The sequence below is a fragment of the Lissotriton helveticus genome, chromosome 6, assembly GCF_964261635.1.
Source record: "Lissotriton helveticus chromosome 6, aLisHel1.1, whole genome shotgun sequence".
Lineage (NCBI taxonomy): Eukaryota > Metazoa > Chordata > Amphibia > Caudata > Salamandridae > Lissotriton > Lissotriton helveticus.
In genome coordinates, this window is record NC_136067.1 from 44,905,680 (window position 1) to 44,923,258 (window position 17,579).

The 17,579-nt window shown below is 43.2% G+C and overlaps 1 protein-coding gene across 6 annotated transcripts in view; it reads right to left on the bottom strand.

Annotated features, from left to right (window-relative positions):
• DNAH8 (dynein axonemal heavy chain 8) overlaps positions 1-17,579 on the bottom strand; it is a 10,041,960-nt gene that overhangs the window by 835,419 nt on the left and 9,188,962 nt on the right. For all 6 annotated transcript variants that reach the window (XM_078647354.1, XM_078647353.1, XM_078647356.1 and 3 more), the window contains one exon: positions 15,628-15,783. In XM_078647354.1, the coding sequence (XP_078503480.1) occupies positions 15,628-15,783 (156 nt within the window). The remainder of the gene's footprint in view (positions 1-15,627; positions 15,784-17,579) is intronic.

The following is a 17,579-nucleotide window of genomic DNA, read 5'->3' on the forward strand; positions in this document are numbered from 1 at the left end:
CGGAGTGCGGGAGTGGGCGTAGCTTCTCGCCCTCTCCGCGTAGCTCCGCGGAGCCCCACTACGCCCAGGGTTAGTCTGAAGTAGCCCACAAAGTACTAGGGAGTGAAGCTGATGCAGTATCCTCTTTAACAAGACAAGATCTCTCAATTGTGGGGTAATTGTCATTCAAAATAACAGATACTCCTTCAGGAGAACATCTTATCGTAGCCCTGAAATACTTGAGCATATCAAGACCGACAATATTGTCTGGTGTGTTCGGAGAGAACAAAAATGGACATAGAGCAGTGAACTTATCAACATGGAATGCAAGTGGTTGTGACAACGGGCTAAGGGAAGGTGTTCCATCGAACCCTATCGATGTAATGGTTGAGCCAGACAGGGGAGCCCTTGGAACCAATTGTTTAGATAAGGCGCTACAAGTAGCTCCTGTATCAACCAGAAACTGATCAGTAGAACCGAAAACATGTGCTGTAACATAGGGACCCCTCTGATCTACTGGAACATCAACTGATTCCTTACCCCATCCTAGGCAATCCTATGCATAAGCAGAATCTTTAAAATCAGACGGCACTTAGTCGGACATTTGATATTGGTTTCTTCTATCAAAAGTGTTAAACCCATCCTGCCCACGTGTATTAGCATCAAACCTAGCACGATCACCCGTGCTTCCTCTAGGCCCTGAATATCCTAAACGATTCCTCATTTGTCCCCGTCCACGTGGATACTGCTGAGCACGCAGTACTGGACAATCGGAAGCCCAATGTCCAAATTTCTTAAAGTACGCACACTGGTTAACAGACAAATTAAACGAGTATAAGGGGGAAAAGACAAACCATAAGATCCACGTCCACCTCTATCACTACCTCTAGAAGGCGGACTATAAGCCTAAGCCAACATAACCTTTGTTTTTAATTCTTTAGTCTTCTTATCCTCATTACCCTTTGCTTCTAATTCCTGGTGTTCATAATACTGAGCCATAGTCAAAAGGGAAACTGGAGAAGCGGTAGTCCATGAACTCTAACTGTCCTTTAGGTGACTAGATATTCCTAGCAACAGGTTTGCGACATATTTATCGACAAAAGGATTCCGACCCATGTCATCTGTCAATGACTGGCCACTAAAATCGTGGTATGCCTCCTCAAAGCGTGTAAAGAAATCTGAAACTAATTCATCCGCCTTTTGCTTACACAATGCTAACACAGTCCAATCTATCTTTTTAGGGGGAATAATCGTCTTTAACTTAACTAATATAGCGACAGGAAGATCCAAAATCAATTTACACGGTTTCTGTGCAGGTTCCCGCTCTACATCCATTTGTTCTAACTCTTTCCATAATGCCCCAAAAGTCACAGGATCATCCACTTGTCAGGCGGTAATATCAACCCAGAGAACATGTCTATATCGGGCAAAGTCATAGTACAAGAGCTAATGGCTCCCTTAACTTCCTCATAAAAAGCTGCTGGATTTTTCTGCAGATCAGGCAATGCAACTTTAAGGGCCATAACATCCGCTCTATTCCAAGGAGTGTAGACCCAATTACAAATAAAACAACCATTTGCATCAGCAGAACTTTTATCATCATCCCTCGCCCCTAGGAGAAACATACAAAGGTGCGGCTTCCCGCATAGGTTTCGCATAAACTATCATAGACTTATCTGTTCTGCCGATAGAAGCTTGTGCCATGCCGGTCTGAGATGTTAGTGCAGCTGCTGCTGCCTTTATCTCCTCTCGCAAACGGACTGCATCAGCACGCAGTTTAACCAAACGCCTGATTGTATCAGCCACCTGAGAAAAGACAAAAAGACCATCACGCATTTGCTTACAATCAGTTGCTACATCATCGGGTTCCACTTCATCAGAATGTTTCCTAAACCGCTCAACAACCTCTGCGGCAAATACCTCGGTAAAATATATTTGCTCCCTTTCCTGCCAGTTTTTTATGTCATCTAAAAGCTCAGAAGCAGGGGCGGTACTACGAAGTGCCTTACGAGCAGCAGATCTAAGCTCAGACGAAGGCTCAGTGGACAACATAGAGCGAGTTTCCTGTGCTTTCTCGAGTCTCAAACTGGGACCACTACAAAAGCAACACATCCTAAGAAGTGTGCTAAAAACAGGCATGCCAAAAAATAGTGCAGAATATATTATAACCAAAGTAGCACATAAGATACCTTCAAAATAGAGAAAAAGTCTCCTCATTACCTGCCTGTATGAATTGCAATTTATATATTACACATTTCCAAATACAAATATTGGCCAATCATACAAATCCAAAAGCCACAGTAAGCGTTACTAAACTATCTTACCAATCCCAGGCATCAAAACCAACAGCAAGTGCCGCATAATGACTCTTACCAATCACTTGGTGTCCAGATTCCAACTGCCAAGTTCTCAAATCGACCAAATGGTCACTGCACGGCGAATCAACAGAAGAGATCTCAGTCGAGGACCGGCACCACCTGGATGGTCAGATCAGAAAAGAGGAAAAAACGCCATGGTTTGCCAAGACTCGGGTCTCCTCGGGCAGCGATCGCGTCCAAAGCGAGATTCCAATCTTTCGTTTCGACCACTCCTTCAGGCATCTGAGTTGCCGATGAGCCCCGTGTTGGAGCACCAATTTGTAGTAGTGGGCCTCAGCAAGGCCTACAAGTGCTAGGGGTTCGCCCTTCTCTGCATAGAGTCCTCAGACCATAGAATAGAAATTGGCACTGAAACTGGAATAGAAAATACAAGATTTATTACACCTCATGAGGTGGAACTACATTCACACAACATCTTTCGGTAGTGTATGAAGTAGCACACTGAATGGAAGGAGCTTGGTCCTTTTATACCCACACAGGGTCTAAAAAGAAGGCGGTACAAGTACAAGAAGAAGGTTTTAGGTACATATAAGGTCATACAGAAATGGCACAGTCAACAAATGGGCGGAGCTAATAGTTGCTAATTCTGGTGAACACATCCGGACAGTTACAGACTAACAGCAGCTGCATGGACAGCTGCAAGCTCAACTGAGCATGTGCGAAGCAGAAGAAACTAAATATAACCTGTCTCTAGGCAGATTCCAAGAGCAGACAACAGCAAGGTAGGACAGGGCACATGGCACGCATGTGGTAGCACATGGCAAACAAGATGGCTGCCAGAAATACAAAATGGATTCCACAAAACGGATAAAATAACCTCTAAATACAGGATGGCTTCTGCTAACACCATCAGCACTAATCAGCAATAATCCTTGCATCCATGGGACATTTCCATCCCTCAGCCGGTGGAGTGGAAAGCGTCGGATATGAGCTGCCGATTGGTGCGTTCGCTGCTGTGTCCTGGGAGTGCGGTGGAGCAAGCAGTGGACACGGCCTGCACCCCGATCTATACACTAACCTGGATTGGCCACCGCCGTAGCTGAGATCTCTCTGTGGGGGGGCGTACCTGGCAACATAGTAGGCTCAGGTGGTCTGCATGGCCCGAGCGCGGCTGTTGCGGTGACGAGGACCCCTGAGCTTGGACCGGGCTGGAGAGAGGCGAATGTCGGTGGCAAGCACGCAGCAGACGCTGAAGCATGCAGGCGGGCAGCCTTGCTGAGACGGGTTTACTGGAGCGTCCACCCGTGAGCCCTAATACAGGACCTGTGCAGGCCAGCTGCATGGGCGGCAGATTTAATGAAAGACGGTGCTGCCTGACGTGGAGCGTGTACTCGCCTGCACTGCCACTGCCTTGGGCCCGAGGGAGAGGGCACATGAGACCATGGTGATTGTGAGAGGGCGCCCTGCCTGCTGAGCGGACCGTGCTTGCATTGCCCTCACTTGGGGAGACTCGCTGACTGCCTGGCTCTAACTCCTGGGGCACCTGTTAGTGCTACTCCCCTGGAACCAGCCTTGATCCTACAGACCACCAATAAACCTGTTGGGGGCCCCTGTGACGCCGTGCACAGCTGAGGTACATGAAGAGTATAGAGCCTATTATTGTCGGAGGACAATAATTGGCAGATGTGAGGCCAGGTGGTGGCAAGTTGCTTGTGTGTGGCCTGGGACCCGGAGATCACCATGAGAGGGGGCGCAGTCGTTAAGGCCCAAACAGCTGCTTAATGATGCCCTAGTTGCACCTACAGCGGGCCCTTCAGACCTGGACTGCATCTGGAGAGCACTACTACAGAGATCTCGAAGGGGAATGGTAGGGTTCTGTCACTGTCTGGCCAATGCCTATCCCCTATTGATGTCTTCTTAATGAAAGGTTAGTTGATCCCACCACTGAGAGACTAGTTACACACTTCACCTCCATCTGCTGTCCCAACTTCGGGCTCATGCTGAAGCCGTGTGTGGGGGGCTGCTATATCCCTGGTCCTTCGTTCCAAGTTTGGTGCAATCAAAGGTTGGTTGTGTGAGGATTCCGCGTCTTCCCTGGTTCCAATATGGACACGATGGAGAAGACTCGAACCAAACTATTGTTTGCACAAAAGAAATCAAGAAACAGGGAGGCAGAGGGGGCCTGGTTTTCTGAGGAGCAAACTGACACGCCGGAGGAAGCGACTGGCGATGTCAGACAGATACTTAGAGCGATGCAGAAGAGCCTATCAACTATAGATGGGAAAATTGACACGTTAGCATACCGCATGGACAGAATGCCGGAGCGCCTCAATAAGCATGCAGAACGTATCGATATGACTGAAAGGCGCGTGTCGGAAGTAGAGGAGGCTCATTAGGAGACCGACTCTGTTAAAAAACAACTGGTCAAAACTCTTATTGCGCTGCAGGACAAGGCTGAAGATTTGGAGGCTAGGTCTAGGAGGAGCAATATACACATCACAGGCCTGCCGAAATCCACTGTGATGGGCAATATCGAAGTGTTTAGACAGAAATTGCTTGTTGAACTACTGGGACAGGAAACCTTCTTGGAAATGTTCGTAGTGGAGCTTGCCCATCGCTCGCTTGGCCCTAAGCCTCCCCGGGTGTCCCTCATCACCCTTTGATTGCAAAACTGTTAAATTATAGGGACATGGACACGGCCCTGAAACAGCTAGAGAAAAAAGAGACTTGAAATACGAGAGCTCCACGATATCCTTATAACCGGACTTCACCATGAAGGTCCAGGAAGCTAGACGGCAGTTTGCCCCACTGAAGCGACGCCTGCATGAGCAAAACATGGACTATGCCATGCTCTAGGCGGCCAGACTCAGAATGATCATGAACGGCAAATAAAGGATCTTCTTAGACCCAAAATCCCTACAGAAAGCCCAAAAAGAACACTCTAAGGCGGAAGAATGGAATAAAGAGATGGAGAGACTGGACAAGGCGGCTGGCGGCGGAATGGAGTTGCAAGACTGATGAGGACTTCGACAGGAGGCTTATCACCCTTTAGCTACGGCTTATCAGTGCGACTCTTGTACATGACGAGCCCCTAACACGGGACTTTGAAGGCCTACCAAACTCACACTGATCTGTGGAGGCTGCGCATGAGGGGCAGATGTGGCCTACCTTCTGCAAGTATTGTTAATGTTAATCTGCCATATTAGACGGGAGGGCCACGTTGTAGGATAAAATTGGATTCTCCGATTTTTGTAATACTCTCACATGTATATGGGTGGCAGGGGTCCTATTGCACTTAGTGCAAATAAGGTGTTATTATTGCATTACACAGATGCACCATATACGATTTGATAGCATGGTTAAGTTTCTGTTACTGGTGCATATAGCGGTGCTGTTGTAACATCCGCCCCTGCTTGTTACTCACTCCATAGTTTTTTGCCGTTTGATTTCTAGGGGGAAGGGAGGGGGGTCTTAGACTGTGCTAAGTTGGGGTCTGCATGGTGTGGGAGATGGGGGGACATTTCGGTTTGGGTGATTTTTCTTTTTTTTGTCTTGCTATGGTCACATATCAGGACAAACCACACTGTGTGAAATGTGTCTAATAACCCTGCCAGGAGTAACCAGAGTAAGGAAAAGGATCTGGGGCGCTTACTGGGACGGTAATTGGGGTGGCATTGCTAGGAATTCAACCCTGCTTCTGGAACCTGGGTGATAGACTGTGACTGTTCACCTGGGATGTCAGAGGCATTGCGGAAAACTAGGAAAGTTGCTGCTTTTATCAACAGACATTATATAGACATAGCCCTCTTACAGGAGACCCCTCTGCCCATAGATAGTCCGATGCTAACTCGTAGAAGATCACATGGAATATTCCATTCTGCTGGCTTCTCGACACGAGGGGTGCTCACATGGATCAACCCCAGAGCTGGTTTCTCTTTTGAGGCTCTCGAGACAGACAAGGAGGGCAGATACGCTATCACCAAATGCTAGGGGAAAGGAATGGAGTTAATAATTATAAACCTATATGGCCCTAATTTCGATTATCCTCAATTTTATAAAGAGCTTCTCGAGTACTCACAACGTCTGCCCTGGCACCCTCAGATATGGTGCGGTGATTTTAACTGTGTTCTTAACCCAGCTCTTGACCGATCCGGGGGTCTTACTTGGCGACAGTCGTTAGCTGTTAGGACAATAGAGGATGCAATAGTTGAACTGGGCATGGTCAAAGTTTGGCGCTCGAGATCTGGAGGAGAGCGGGGCTTCATGTACTACTCTGCCCCACATGACCTGTACACTAGAATTGATTACTGGTTTATTTCTGGCTCCTTGAGCCCTGCGATACGTGGCTGCGAGGTGCTCCCACTTTCATATTCTGACCACTCAACTGTACTATTGGAGAGCCCACAGAAAAAGCCTGCCCCATTTCCTTGGGGGTTCCCTCCCTATGCACTATTAGATGACGTATTCAAGACTGTGATGACAGAAGCTATTGAGACCTTCTTTGCCACTAATATAGGGTCCATAACCCAGTTTGCTATGATTTGGGAGAACTTAAAGGTCTATATCAGAGGAATAGCGATCGCTAAGCACTTGGGGGCTCTCTGTTCAATAAGAGGGCATTTAGAAAAATTGGAAAACAAGTTGGTCACTCTGGAGCGGGAGGCCTTGGAGGGAGGGAAAGAGCAGGTCACAGAGGAGCTCAAAAAAACATTGGAGGAGTATCATGAGGAAGCTGACAGAGTTTAAGCTCTTAGGGAAGTATGCCGTAGCACAAACATATGGGTATGGATAGCGCCCAGGTGCGACATTAGCGGCCATGATGAGGGGCAGACGGGGGACTGCTGATGTCACGGAACTCAGCGCAGCAAAAGGCGAGGTGACACAAGACCCTGATATCATAGCAGACAGCTTTAGGAATTTCTATTCAGACTTACACCACACCAGGTCGGCTTGTGTGGACGTTTCAGTCCTGGATTATTTGGAGCACATTAAACTACCATGGCAAGCTGATGAGCATAGAGACCACCTTATGAGGCCCCTGGAGGCCTGGAAAGTTTTCAGTTTCTATTTTTGGTAAATTGTGGTGGGGTTTTTTCAGTGTTTTCAATATCTTAAAAAACAGTTGTTATCAGTGGTTACACATTTTCGCGCCACTAAAAACAACTGAAAAAGTATTTTTCCGGTGTTTATGGAACGTTTTGCTTTTATTATTGCTTGCTTTCTGCACTGAAAGAACATGGTATATAGACAGTGTACTTATAGTGTATATGAGGTCCAAATAGATTTTTGCAAATTAATCTTATTGTAGTACATCATACAATACTTCTTCAGTGAGTCTTTGGGTCATGTGCGCTCGCTCTTTCCTTCCCATGTAAACTTCTGTGAAAAGGCCGTCTCAGCATTCTTAGCCCATTGGGCTGAGAACCATCAGCTAAGGGACACAGTTGGGATGACTCTTTCTTTGATGCCACATCAAGCACGAAATGAGAAATATTTGCGTTTTAGTTCCTGTGCATTAGAAACCAGTGCACCAGAATGGACTAAAAAGTCAATAGCATCCCTCATTAACTCTTAAGATTGTAAAGATGCTTTCAGCATACCATCTAACAAGTGACAAGGATCTACTACAGGGAATCACTTCAGCTCGGGTATCAATTTTGACAGGTCATCACACAACTTTTTTTTATGTACGTAGCTGAATCACTGCAAATACAAACAATATCACTCCTATCTTTGTTGAACTTGGAAAGAACCTTTTTTTGCAGAGCATTACAAGTGACACTGCGTTCCATGTTTTCCAAAAGTCTGGTGTCATGTTTTCACCACTATCCCAGATGCTTGGTGATATATATACTTGTCACTATACCTTGCATTGAATGTTTAAAGCCTGAGGTGTTGGCAATTCACCTACTATCAATACTGACCCACTAGAAACTATGGTCTGATGTATTAAGGGTTTTTACCCATTCTCTGTGGGTAAATGTGATGACACATATTAGGAAAGATTTGTATGAAACCAGCCACTTTACCTATCGGTGAAAGAATCCTATGCTGCCAAAATATCAAATATGAGTTTGATATTTCCTGATTCTCTATAGTTTATAAAAATAATTAAACTAGACCTGTTTATATGTTTTCACCAGTGAGGGCTATTTTTCTTTCAGTGGGGTTTTATCATTTATTATAGGTTTAAACCTAAAACCCTACAGCCTTGTTAAATTCCATGCAAACAGGTAGTGCCCCGGGACAAGACGGCTTAACCGTGGCTTTCTACAAGGAGTTCAGGAAGTTTCTAGTCCCCACCTGATAACCCTGTTCGAAGAGATGGGAGAGAGTAGGGTTATGCCTCCAACTATGAGAGGGGCTATGCTAGTTACGCTCCTGAAGCCAGGCAAGCCTCCACACGAATGTTCATCATATACGCCGCTGTCATTGTTAAATGTCGTTACTAAATTATTCGGCAAAGTCCTGGCGACCGGCTGGTCCCTTTGATACCGACATTGGTTTGTCCCGAGCAGGCAGGGTTTATCCCTGGGCGCACCTTAACACATAACCTGCGCACAGTGTTTGGAGCTATTCAACATATTAAGCCAGAGACAAAGGCAGCTGCGATTTATTTAGACTCGGAAAAGGTGTTTGATTCTGTTGAATGGAAGTTTATGATGATGGTGTTAAGACGGATGGGTATTGAGGACCTCTTCATTCAGCTGGTGAAAGTCTGGTATAACTCTCCTACCGCCAGGATGGGCAACCTGGTAACCTCCCCTCATCACAATCGCCAGGGGCCCGTTATCACCGCTCCTTTACACTATCGCAGCTGAGCACTAGGCATGTGCCCTCAGAGAGTACCATAGCCATTGTGGGATATGGTTCCGCGGGTATAATTTAATAATCTCCACTTATGCAGATTACACTCTTCTATACATCAGGGATCCGGGGGTTAACCTTTCCTCAGTACTAAGAGATGTGGTAAGATATGGTGAATTTTGGGGGTTTAAAATTAATTGGTCTAAATCCACCATTTTCCCCTTAACACAGCTATGGAGCTGATAGAGCTGGAGTTCCCACTAACCTGGTCTACTGATTCTGTGCATTATTTGGGCATCCAGGTGCACACGAGTTCTGAGACTGTATTTTACTAGAATTATGGCAAGGCAATTGCTAAACTAGAAGACAATGTTAACAGATGGGTGCGGCTCCCATTGCCCCTTCTTGGACGTATCTTCTTAATGAAAATGGTAGAATTACCCAGATTCTTGTTCCTGTTTTTAAATATACCTATGGTTCTACCAAGCCACTTTTTAAAATTCATCAGGTCCCTATTATTCAGGTTGGCTTGGGCTGGCAAACAGCCCAGGGTCAAATGGGATGTCCTTACATTTCCATACTCCATGGGTGGGCTTGGTGCTCCGGATCTGGAGCTTTACTATCGAGTGGCACAAAGCTTGCATGTCTTTTGTTGGCTTCACTAACAATCTCCTCCCCCTTATCTACAAATAAAAAAGGTTGCAGCTGTACCCTCCCATTTAACTACAGTCCTGTTCCAGCCCTCTGCCAGGCATGCAGGCACTTTAGATTCTACAAATGCTACCACACACGCATGGCAGAATTTACTTAAACGACAAGCTGCCTCTATTTTGTATTCATCACTCACACCAATTGAGTGGTGTTCGTGGTTGCCGATAGTTGGCGAGCCGGAAGTGCTGCGTGCCCTGGCACAACTCAATATCTCTAAAATAGGGGACCTATTTGAAGATGGAAGAGGACGTGGATGGGATGAGTTACTCTCAGAAAATCCGGATATTTCTTCACTCATGTTGTTTCATTTTTATAGGGTCAGATATGTACTCCGCGATATGCTGGGTGAAGACATAATGGAGCCACCAGAAGTGACTCCTTTCTGATTAATACTACACACTGATTCCCCTTGTAAAATTGTCTCCAGAATGTATCATATGGTGCAAGGCTAAAGGAAGAATTCTTCAATTAAAGCCAGGTTGGAGTGGCAGATTGACTTGGTGCTTACTCTTGACGACGATTCATTGCGCTATTGTTGTGAAGGCACACAGCGTATCTCCTTGAATGGACGGCACAGACTCATTCAATTTACATATCTTAACAGAGTTTATTATACCCCATATCGATTGCATAGATATGGTCTACGATACACAGCGAAGTGTGAGAGATGTGATGTAGAACCTGCAGGATTCCTACATCTGGCTTGGCTCTGCCCTGACATAGCTAATTATTAAATCTTAATATTCCAAAAATTAGGCACTCTCACTGAAGAGCGTCTGACGCCACCCCTTGCTGGCTCTCCCAGGCTACTCTACGTGGATATGGAAAGATATAAGGTGATTGGTTGATATGGGATTGCTGATGGCAAAGCATGGAGTTGCTATGCATTGGGAGAGGGGGCAACCTACTACTATAGTACAGTGGTCATGGAATATGTTGTAGTGCAACACACAGTCTGAAGTATATAGTGAACTGCTCACTCCTCAGAGCTGTCCTCATATACGCCACCAGAAGATATCGACTCTAGATGGGATTGCTCTGGGCCACTGGTACTAACCGTCTTAGATTCCACCCCTGGAGTAAGTGCTCGGCCTACAAAGGTCACCCAGAGGTAGGCTGTCTCCTTGTCCAACTCCCGTTAGCGTTCTTATACCTAATACCCCGGGAGGACCGGACCACAAACCTCTGGCATAATCATAGGACTTGTTATTTTTCCGACCATTCTTTTAGTCTTGACCAAACCTTAATGGCGCCCTCTCCACCACACATCATATCTGATTGACTGATAGCCATAATATTCCTTAAACAGTCAGCAAATCTTGGGGGGGCCTCGGACTTCCATTCTCATCTATCGGAGCTTCTTAGCTGGTAAAGAGTGAGTTACCTAATATTTTTTTTTTTTTTTAAGTGCTTTATTCGAGTATTTACTCATAAAAGCAAACAAACAAACACATAATAAAAATACAATTAAATTACAAAATCGAATATGACTTAAGCACAATACATGTTAAAAAGACAATAAAATTCATTTCATCCAGTATATATAATCCAAAAGTGCAAAGTTCATATAGTAAAAAACAGATTAAAACCAGATAAGACACCTCGCATGGGGAACAGAGAGTAGATAATCTAGCAATCTCTGTTCAACTAAGCAGAGAGTAGTTACCCTACTAGCAATCTCTGCCTAATTACCCACGCCCACCCCAGAAACTTTGCAGTCGCTATTGTAATCCAATTTAAGGAGGTAGATTTTACTATGCGTAAAGCTACCATGCTACTTTTAGTACCCAGATTTCTACACATGGGAGCCAGCCAAACACGTCTGGGAACAGAATATGCATGACAAGAAAACAAAAAATGACCCAACGTTTCCTTTCCTTCCCCACAAACTGGGCATATAGCTGGGCCTCCATCTCTCCATTTTGCAGTTAAATTACGTAGAGGTAGAGAGCCAGCCCTCATTTGAAAAAACAGTTTCCTGTCCATGGGTTTCGTTATTAAATCCCAATATATTTCGTACATGGGAAAAAGCTTTGCTTCAAGGAAAGTAGCCGTCATAGACCCATGGTTGTTACTGAGAAGACTCCTGTTTTCTACCTGTTCCCAGAAAAGATTTTTTATAAATGTCTTGGATGGGAAGGACGACCCAGTTGGGTCGGACCACAATTCAGTTAACCCTAGTTCACATAATGCTGATTTTAAAGATCTAAACCATCTGATTTTATGAAATCGGTCTGCTTTGATGACATCAGCAAACCCTGCTGCATATTGTGACAACTCAGGGGTGGTCCAGATTCTACGGCAATATAATATCGGACGAAGTTTGCACATTGCCGATATTTCTTTCCTGCCAAGATCATATCTAAGAGGCAAAAGGGGGCTGCTCTGTGGGGTGCCTGTTAATTTCCGAAGGAAGTGAGTTACCTAATATCTCGCCATCCTCTTGCTGCGAGTGGAGCGATATCTGTGAATTTATAGGTACTACAGGTATATCTTTTGGGTTTCTACTCCAGATATTCATCTTGTGAATTATGCTCCTAAGATATTTCAAGATTATTTTCTTTGTATGGTTTTTATTAGATAATATTACAACTATATACTATGAAATCTATTACATCAATCAATCAATCAATCAGGGAATTTGTATTGCGCGCTACTCACCCGTTAGGGTCTCAAGGCGCTGGGGGGTGGTTGCTACTGCTCGAACAGCCAGGTCTTGAGTTGCTTCCTGAAGACGAGATGGTCCATGGTTATGAAATGCTCTATAAGTTGGATATGTCGCCTCCTTGGCGGTCTATCATTGTGAACTGTATTCAGATATAAAAAATGCCTCCAGAATTCTACACAAGGACACTGTGACTGATCCTTTCTTTTACTTTCTTTGTTTAATCTGTATGTCTTTATCTTTGCAAACTCAATAAATTAAATTAAATAAAAAAAACTTGCCTGCATGTAAGCAGCAGCAGCATTCTTGCTATTTGGGTAAAAAATAAGATTCACAATAACACAGAACAGAAGACACAATAGTAATATAATTAGCTACTCACCAAGCCCCACGACCTCAACACCTAGCAGGTCCAGCAGCTCTTGCTCCCGGTCCAGGATGTCGGACCACAGGTAAGTCAGCTGGTTGTGGGTGCGCTAGACTTCAGACCAGCAAAACAATGCCCAGCGCACCCTCGCCCGCCAGCGGTGACGCTCCTGGACCCCATAGCTTGAGCCAGCCTGCCGCCTGCTGCCAAGGTTAAGGGGAGGTGGCGCTGTACAAAAAAAAACAAGGGCAGCCACCTTGTAGGGTCTGTTAGGAGTACATGGGATGTGGGTGAGGATGAATCAAAACAGACTCCTGCCCTTACTTTGTTACTTTCCCATGGAATGACTAGGTAGGTAATAAACTCACTCTATAATATACTATTGCCTCACTACACATACATGAGTAGTGATTTAGGAACAAAATGAGATGTCCAATGGAGGTGCTTTATGGAACAAGTACAAACAATCTTACATACTCCACCGTTTAAATATACAATTTAGTTATCTGAACCAGATGTATCTATCCCCTAAGTGTCTCAGCAAGAAGTATCTTCTGAGTGTCCACGATGTGGCTCAAAGGATGAAGAGTTTTACCATATGGTTTGGACATGTGCATTTGTGGTTCTTTATTGACCTGCTGGGGTGGCAGTTGTGCTGTACAATATTTAAAGTTTGACCTTGAGGATAGCTATGGTGTGTCTATTGAGTCAGTTCCCCAGATCAAAGCACACCAAGTACACCTGCAGATTTGTTGACCTGATGTTAGTCCTGGAAGAGCGACAAGTAGCCATGTTCTGGAAATTAGCATCTGTCTTGAGCATAGTGGTATGGCAGCAGGACATAAGGCTAGGGGCATGTGTTGAAGAGGACACATTAGGATGAATTGCGGCACCAGATGGAAAATGGAGAGCATGTGATGAATGGGATGCGATCATTGTCGAACTGGAAGCGAAATCTGACAAACGTCCTCTTTAAGTCCCCCAAAGTAGGTGGACATGCATATATCAGAAAAGGATATCTGAGTGGGATAATGGGTGCGTCATTATAGAAGCGGGACAAATGGGTACATAGATTACTCATGGGGTCCTTTGTTTGACAAGAGTGTCCCCCTCTTCCCCACAAGTATATAGAACAAGGGGATTCTATTAGCTTTTTCTTTTCCTTGCATTGACTACGCTGTCCTATTTAAATATTTAGAATACACGATTTGGTGCGGACTTTTGATTTTCAATTAATCGATAGTGGTAGTCACTAAGATGTTGCTGAAAGCATCTGTTTACCAGTTTTAATGTTTGTTAATATGGCATTGTAGACTTTGAAGTTTCTATGTAGTACAATCAGGATTCTGTCAAACGAATAAATAGCCATTTAAATTTTAAAAAAGCTACCAGCTTACTAAAAGCCATAAACTGAGCACCTCTCTCCCACAGTTCTTCATCCATCCTACTACGAAGTGCTGAATCCCATAACACAATAACTGCACTTTGGTGGTCATCATGTACATCATGGAAATAATTTCCACACAGAATCAAAACAAAAAACACATTTCCAACCACACACTCTACAAGGAGTAGCATGCAACCCTTGTAGGTGAGAGCTTCAGAGCCCAACATAGGGGTAATAAATGCTATACGAATGTACAATGTTGGCTGGGCTGTCGGTCATCCACCAGTGGGGCTAATGTAGGATCTGCCGTCGGAAACATCACAGTACCCCTGGCTCTAAACAGAGTAAGTGAAATGCATGTTCGGTGGACTACACAGCCATGTTTTTGGCGATGTACTATGCATGAGAAGCTCAAATATGCCTCATTGACTATGAATCCAGTCCATGGTAAAGTAGGCTTTAAAGACCTGGCCTTTTAACAACTAGGGCCTGTCAAATGGATTCCTTGTTGCCTGACAGCACTGTGCTTTGATTCGGATGCTTCCTTCCCTGTGTTTACTTAACACCAGGTCACCTTTCGAGAAATTCACGGCATTTTACAAAACTGTTAATATCACATTTCATTATTCATCTGCACAGTAAGGAACATCACTGGCATTCCCATCATCCACATGGGCAGGAATTGACATCACTGAATCTCCCCTAATCCATCAGCACAGAAATTGGCATCACTGGTTTCCCAACAAAATTGTTTTCAAAAGAAGAAGGCCAACAAAAATGACTAATTTCCATAATCCATCTGCATAGGAAGTGACATCACTAGATTTCCCTTCATCCATCTGCATAGGAAGTGACATCACTTGATTTCCCATCATTCATCTGCACGGGAAGTGACATCACTCCTCTCAACTTCAGGGACCTACTTAAAGGTGGCCAGCAGTGCTAGTGCACCGCTGGTGCACAGAAGGAAAGCCTTCTGCACCCACCCACTCCTGTACCATGCCCAGCACCAGTAACCCTGGTGTTCCCCTCTCCCGCTGCAACCTTCTGCACCCTCGATGCCTTCATATGGTGCTGCCTTGCCACACCACACAAGACCAAGGATCGTTCTGCACTTCTCACAAATGCCCTTGCACTTACTCACACCCAACACTCATTGCACCAGCACCGAAAGGTTCCAATACCCCTCTCTCTTACTCACACAGTCCTGCAACCACCCACACACACTCTGAACTTGCATAATGCTTCTCAACACCTGCTTACTCTCCAAAAATAATCATACAAAGAGATTTTCTGTCCATATCATTGGTGACTACGGATTGGTCTAAGACAACTGCACTTTTCGTTTGAAGGCCGCTTCAATATTGCAAAGTGCTGTGTAGCTGAACAATACCTGTACAACTGAATGCAGGAATGCAACAGTATAAAGCAAAGGTTTCCACATGGGCAGATTGCTGACATCCAGCATATCTTGACTGATTCCTGCAAATGTTCTCTTCAAACCAGCTCGCATTCCCTGAGGGGGCTCATTTGTAAACTTTATAGATATCTGTTGAATAAAAAGAGCAATGGGTTATTTAAGGGAACAATTGAAATGATAAAATGTGCATTGCATAATGCAGTACACTAAATGGAGACAGAGACATACTGGAACAGTGAACTTGATTTAAGTATACGTAGGGATCAACCTCGAGCTATAGTCCTTTTCAGCTCAGCCCCTGAAATAGTTTAAGTCAGTAACTGGAACTTCTTGACACCAGGACATGGAACACCGATTGCAATATACTTTCAATTATTGATTTAGAACACCGAGAGCCCTCATGGCACAGAGACACTCTAAAGTAGAAAAAGCAATGGCGGAGCCAACAGATCTCGTTTTATGTAAATAGTATATACAATACAAAATCTAGAAGGTCTGGTCTGTAACTGAACATTAATTCATATCTTTCAACCTTGCTAATACTTGATTTTAGAGATCCCTTCAGTGGGAAACACGTGTTTGCTGTGGTAGGTAGCCAAAATATCGAAATTAAAATATCGATATACAATAATATCGATGTTTTAATTTCGATGGTATAGAATATCGATGTGCAATAATATCGATGGACAGAATATCGATTTTAAGGTATCTATGTTATTAATAGCGAAATTTTGTTTAGTGTTATGTATTTTATTATGTATTTTATATGTTTGTTAAACATGTTTTTTAATGTATGTTTAGAAATTGGTAATTTTGTTTACATTTTGCGTTTTAGTATCAGAGCGGGTTGTGGGTTTATAGGAGAATAGGGTGGGAAGTAATGTAATTATAATTAATTAATTATTATGCTTTTTTATATATTTTTGATTAATAATTAATTGGTAATTAATAATTAATTGGTAATTAATTATTATTAATTAGTTAATTACATTAGAGTTAATGTAGTAATATCTTTTATTTTTTGTTACTGTTAATTAATAATTAATTGGTAATTAATTATTAAGTGATTACATGATAATTACATTTTTATGTGATTTATTTATGTGTAGTGGGTTGTGTGTTTATAGGGGAATAGGGTGTGAAATAATTAAATTAAATTAAATTAAAGAGATTATATTTATTTATCGGTATTTATTATTAATGAATTGTTAATTAATGAATTGGTAATTCGTTTTTTTAAATGAATTTATAATATTAATTACAAATAATGTATTAATAAATATTGTTTAATCTTGTAAATTTTTTGTTAATTAATTATTAATTGGTCATTAATAATTAATTTTGACCCCTACGCTATCCAGCGTTTTCCCTACTGTTGCATCCTCTGGAGTGGGAATAGTAATTTTTACCCCTACGCTATCCAACGCTTTCCCTACTGTTGCACCCTCTGAAGTTGGAATAGTAATTTTTACCCCTACGCTATCCAACGCTTTCCCTACTGTTGCACCCTCTGGAGTTGGAATAGTAATTTTTACCCCTACGCTATCCAACGTTTTCCCTACTGTTGCACTCACTCGGGAATAGTAATTTTTACCCCTACGCTATTTAACGCTTTGCCCACTGTTGGACTCACTGGAGTGGGAATAGTAATTGTTACCCCTACGCTAACCAACACTTTCTCTACTGATGCAATATGTGGAGTAAGTATATATATTAATTTATATGTAGTTTTGAATTTATTTTAAATGTATATGTATTAGTTATTTTTTAAATATGTTTTAATGTTTATATCTATAATTTGTTAAATTATATGTATTTTTAAATTATTTTTACATTATTATTAATACATTTAAAAAAACGATATTTTTTACTTCTATATTTTTGTACTACGATATTTTTTTCCGATATGTTTGTACTTACCTTTA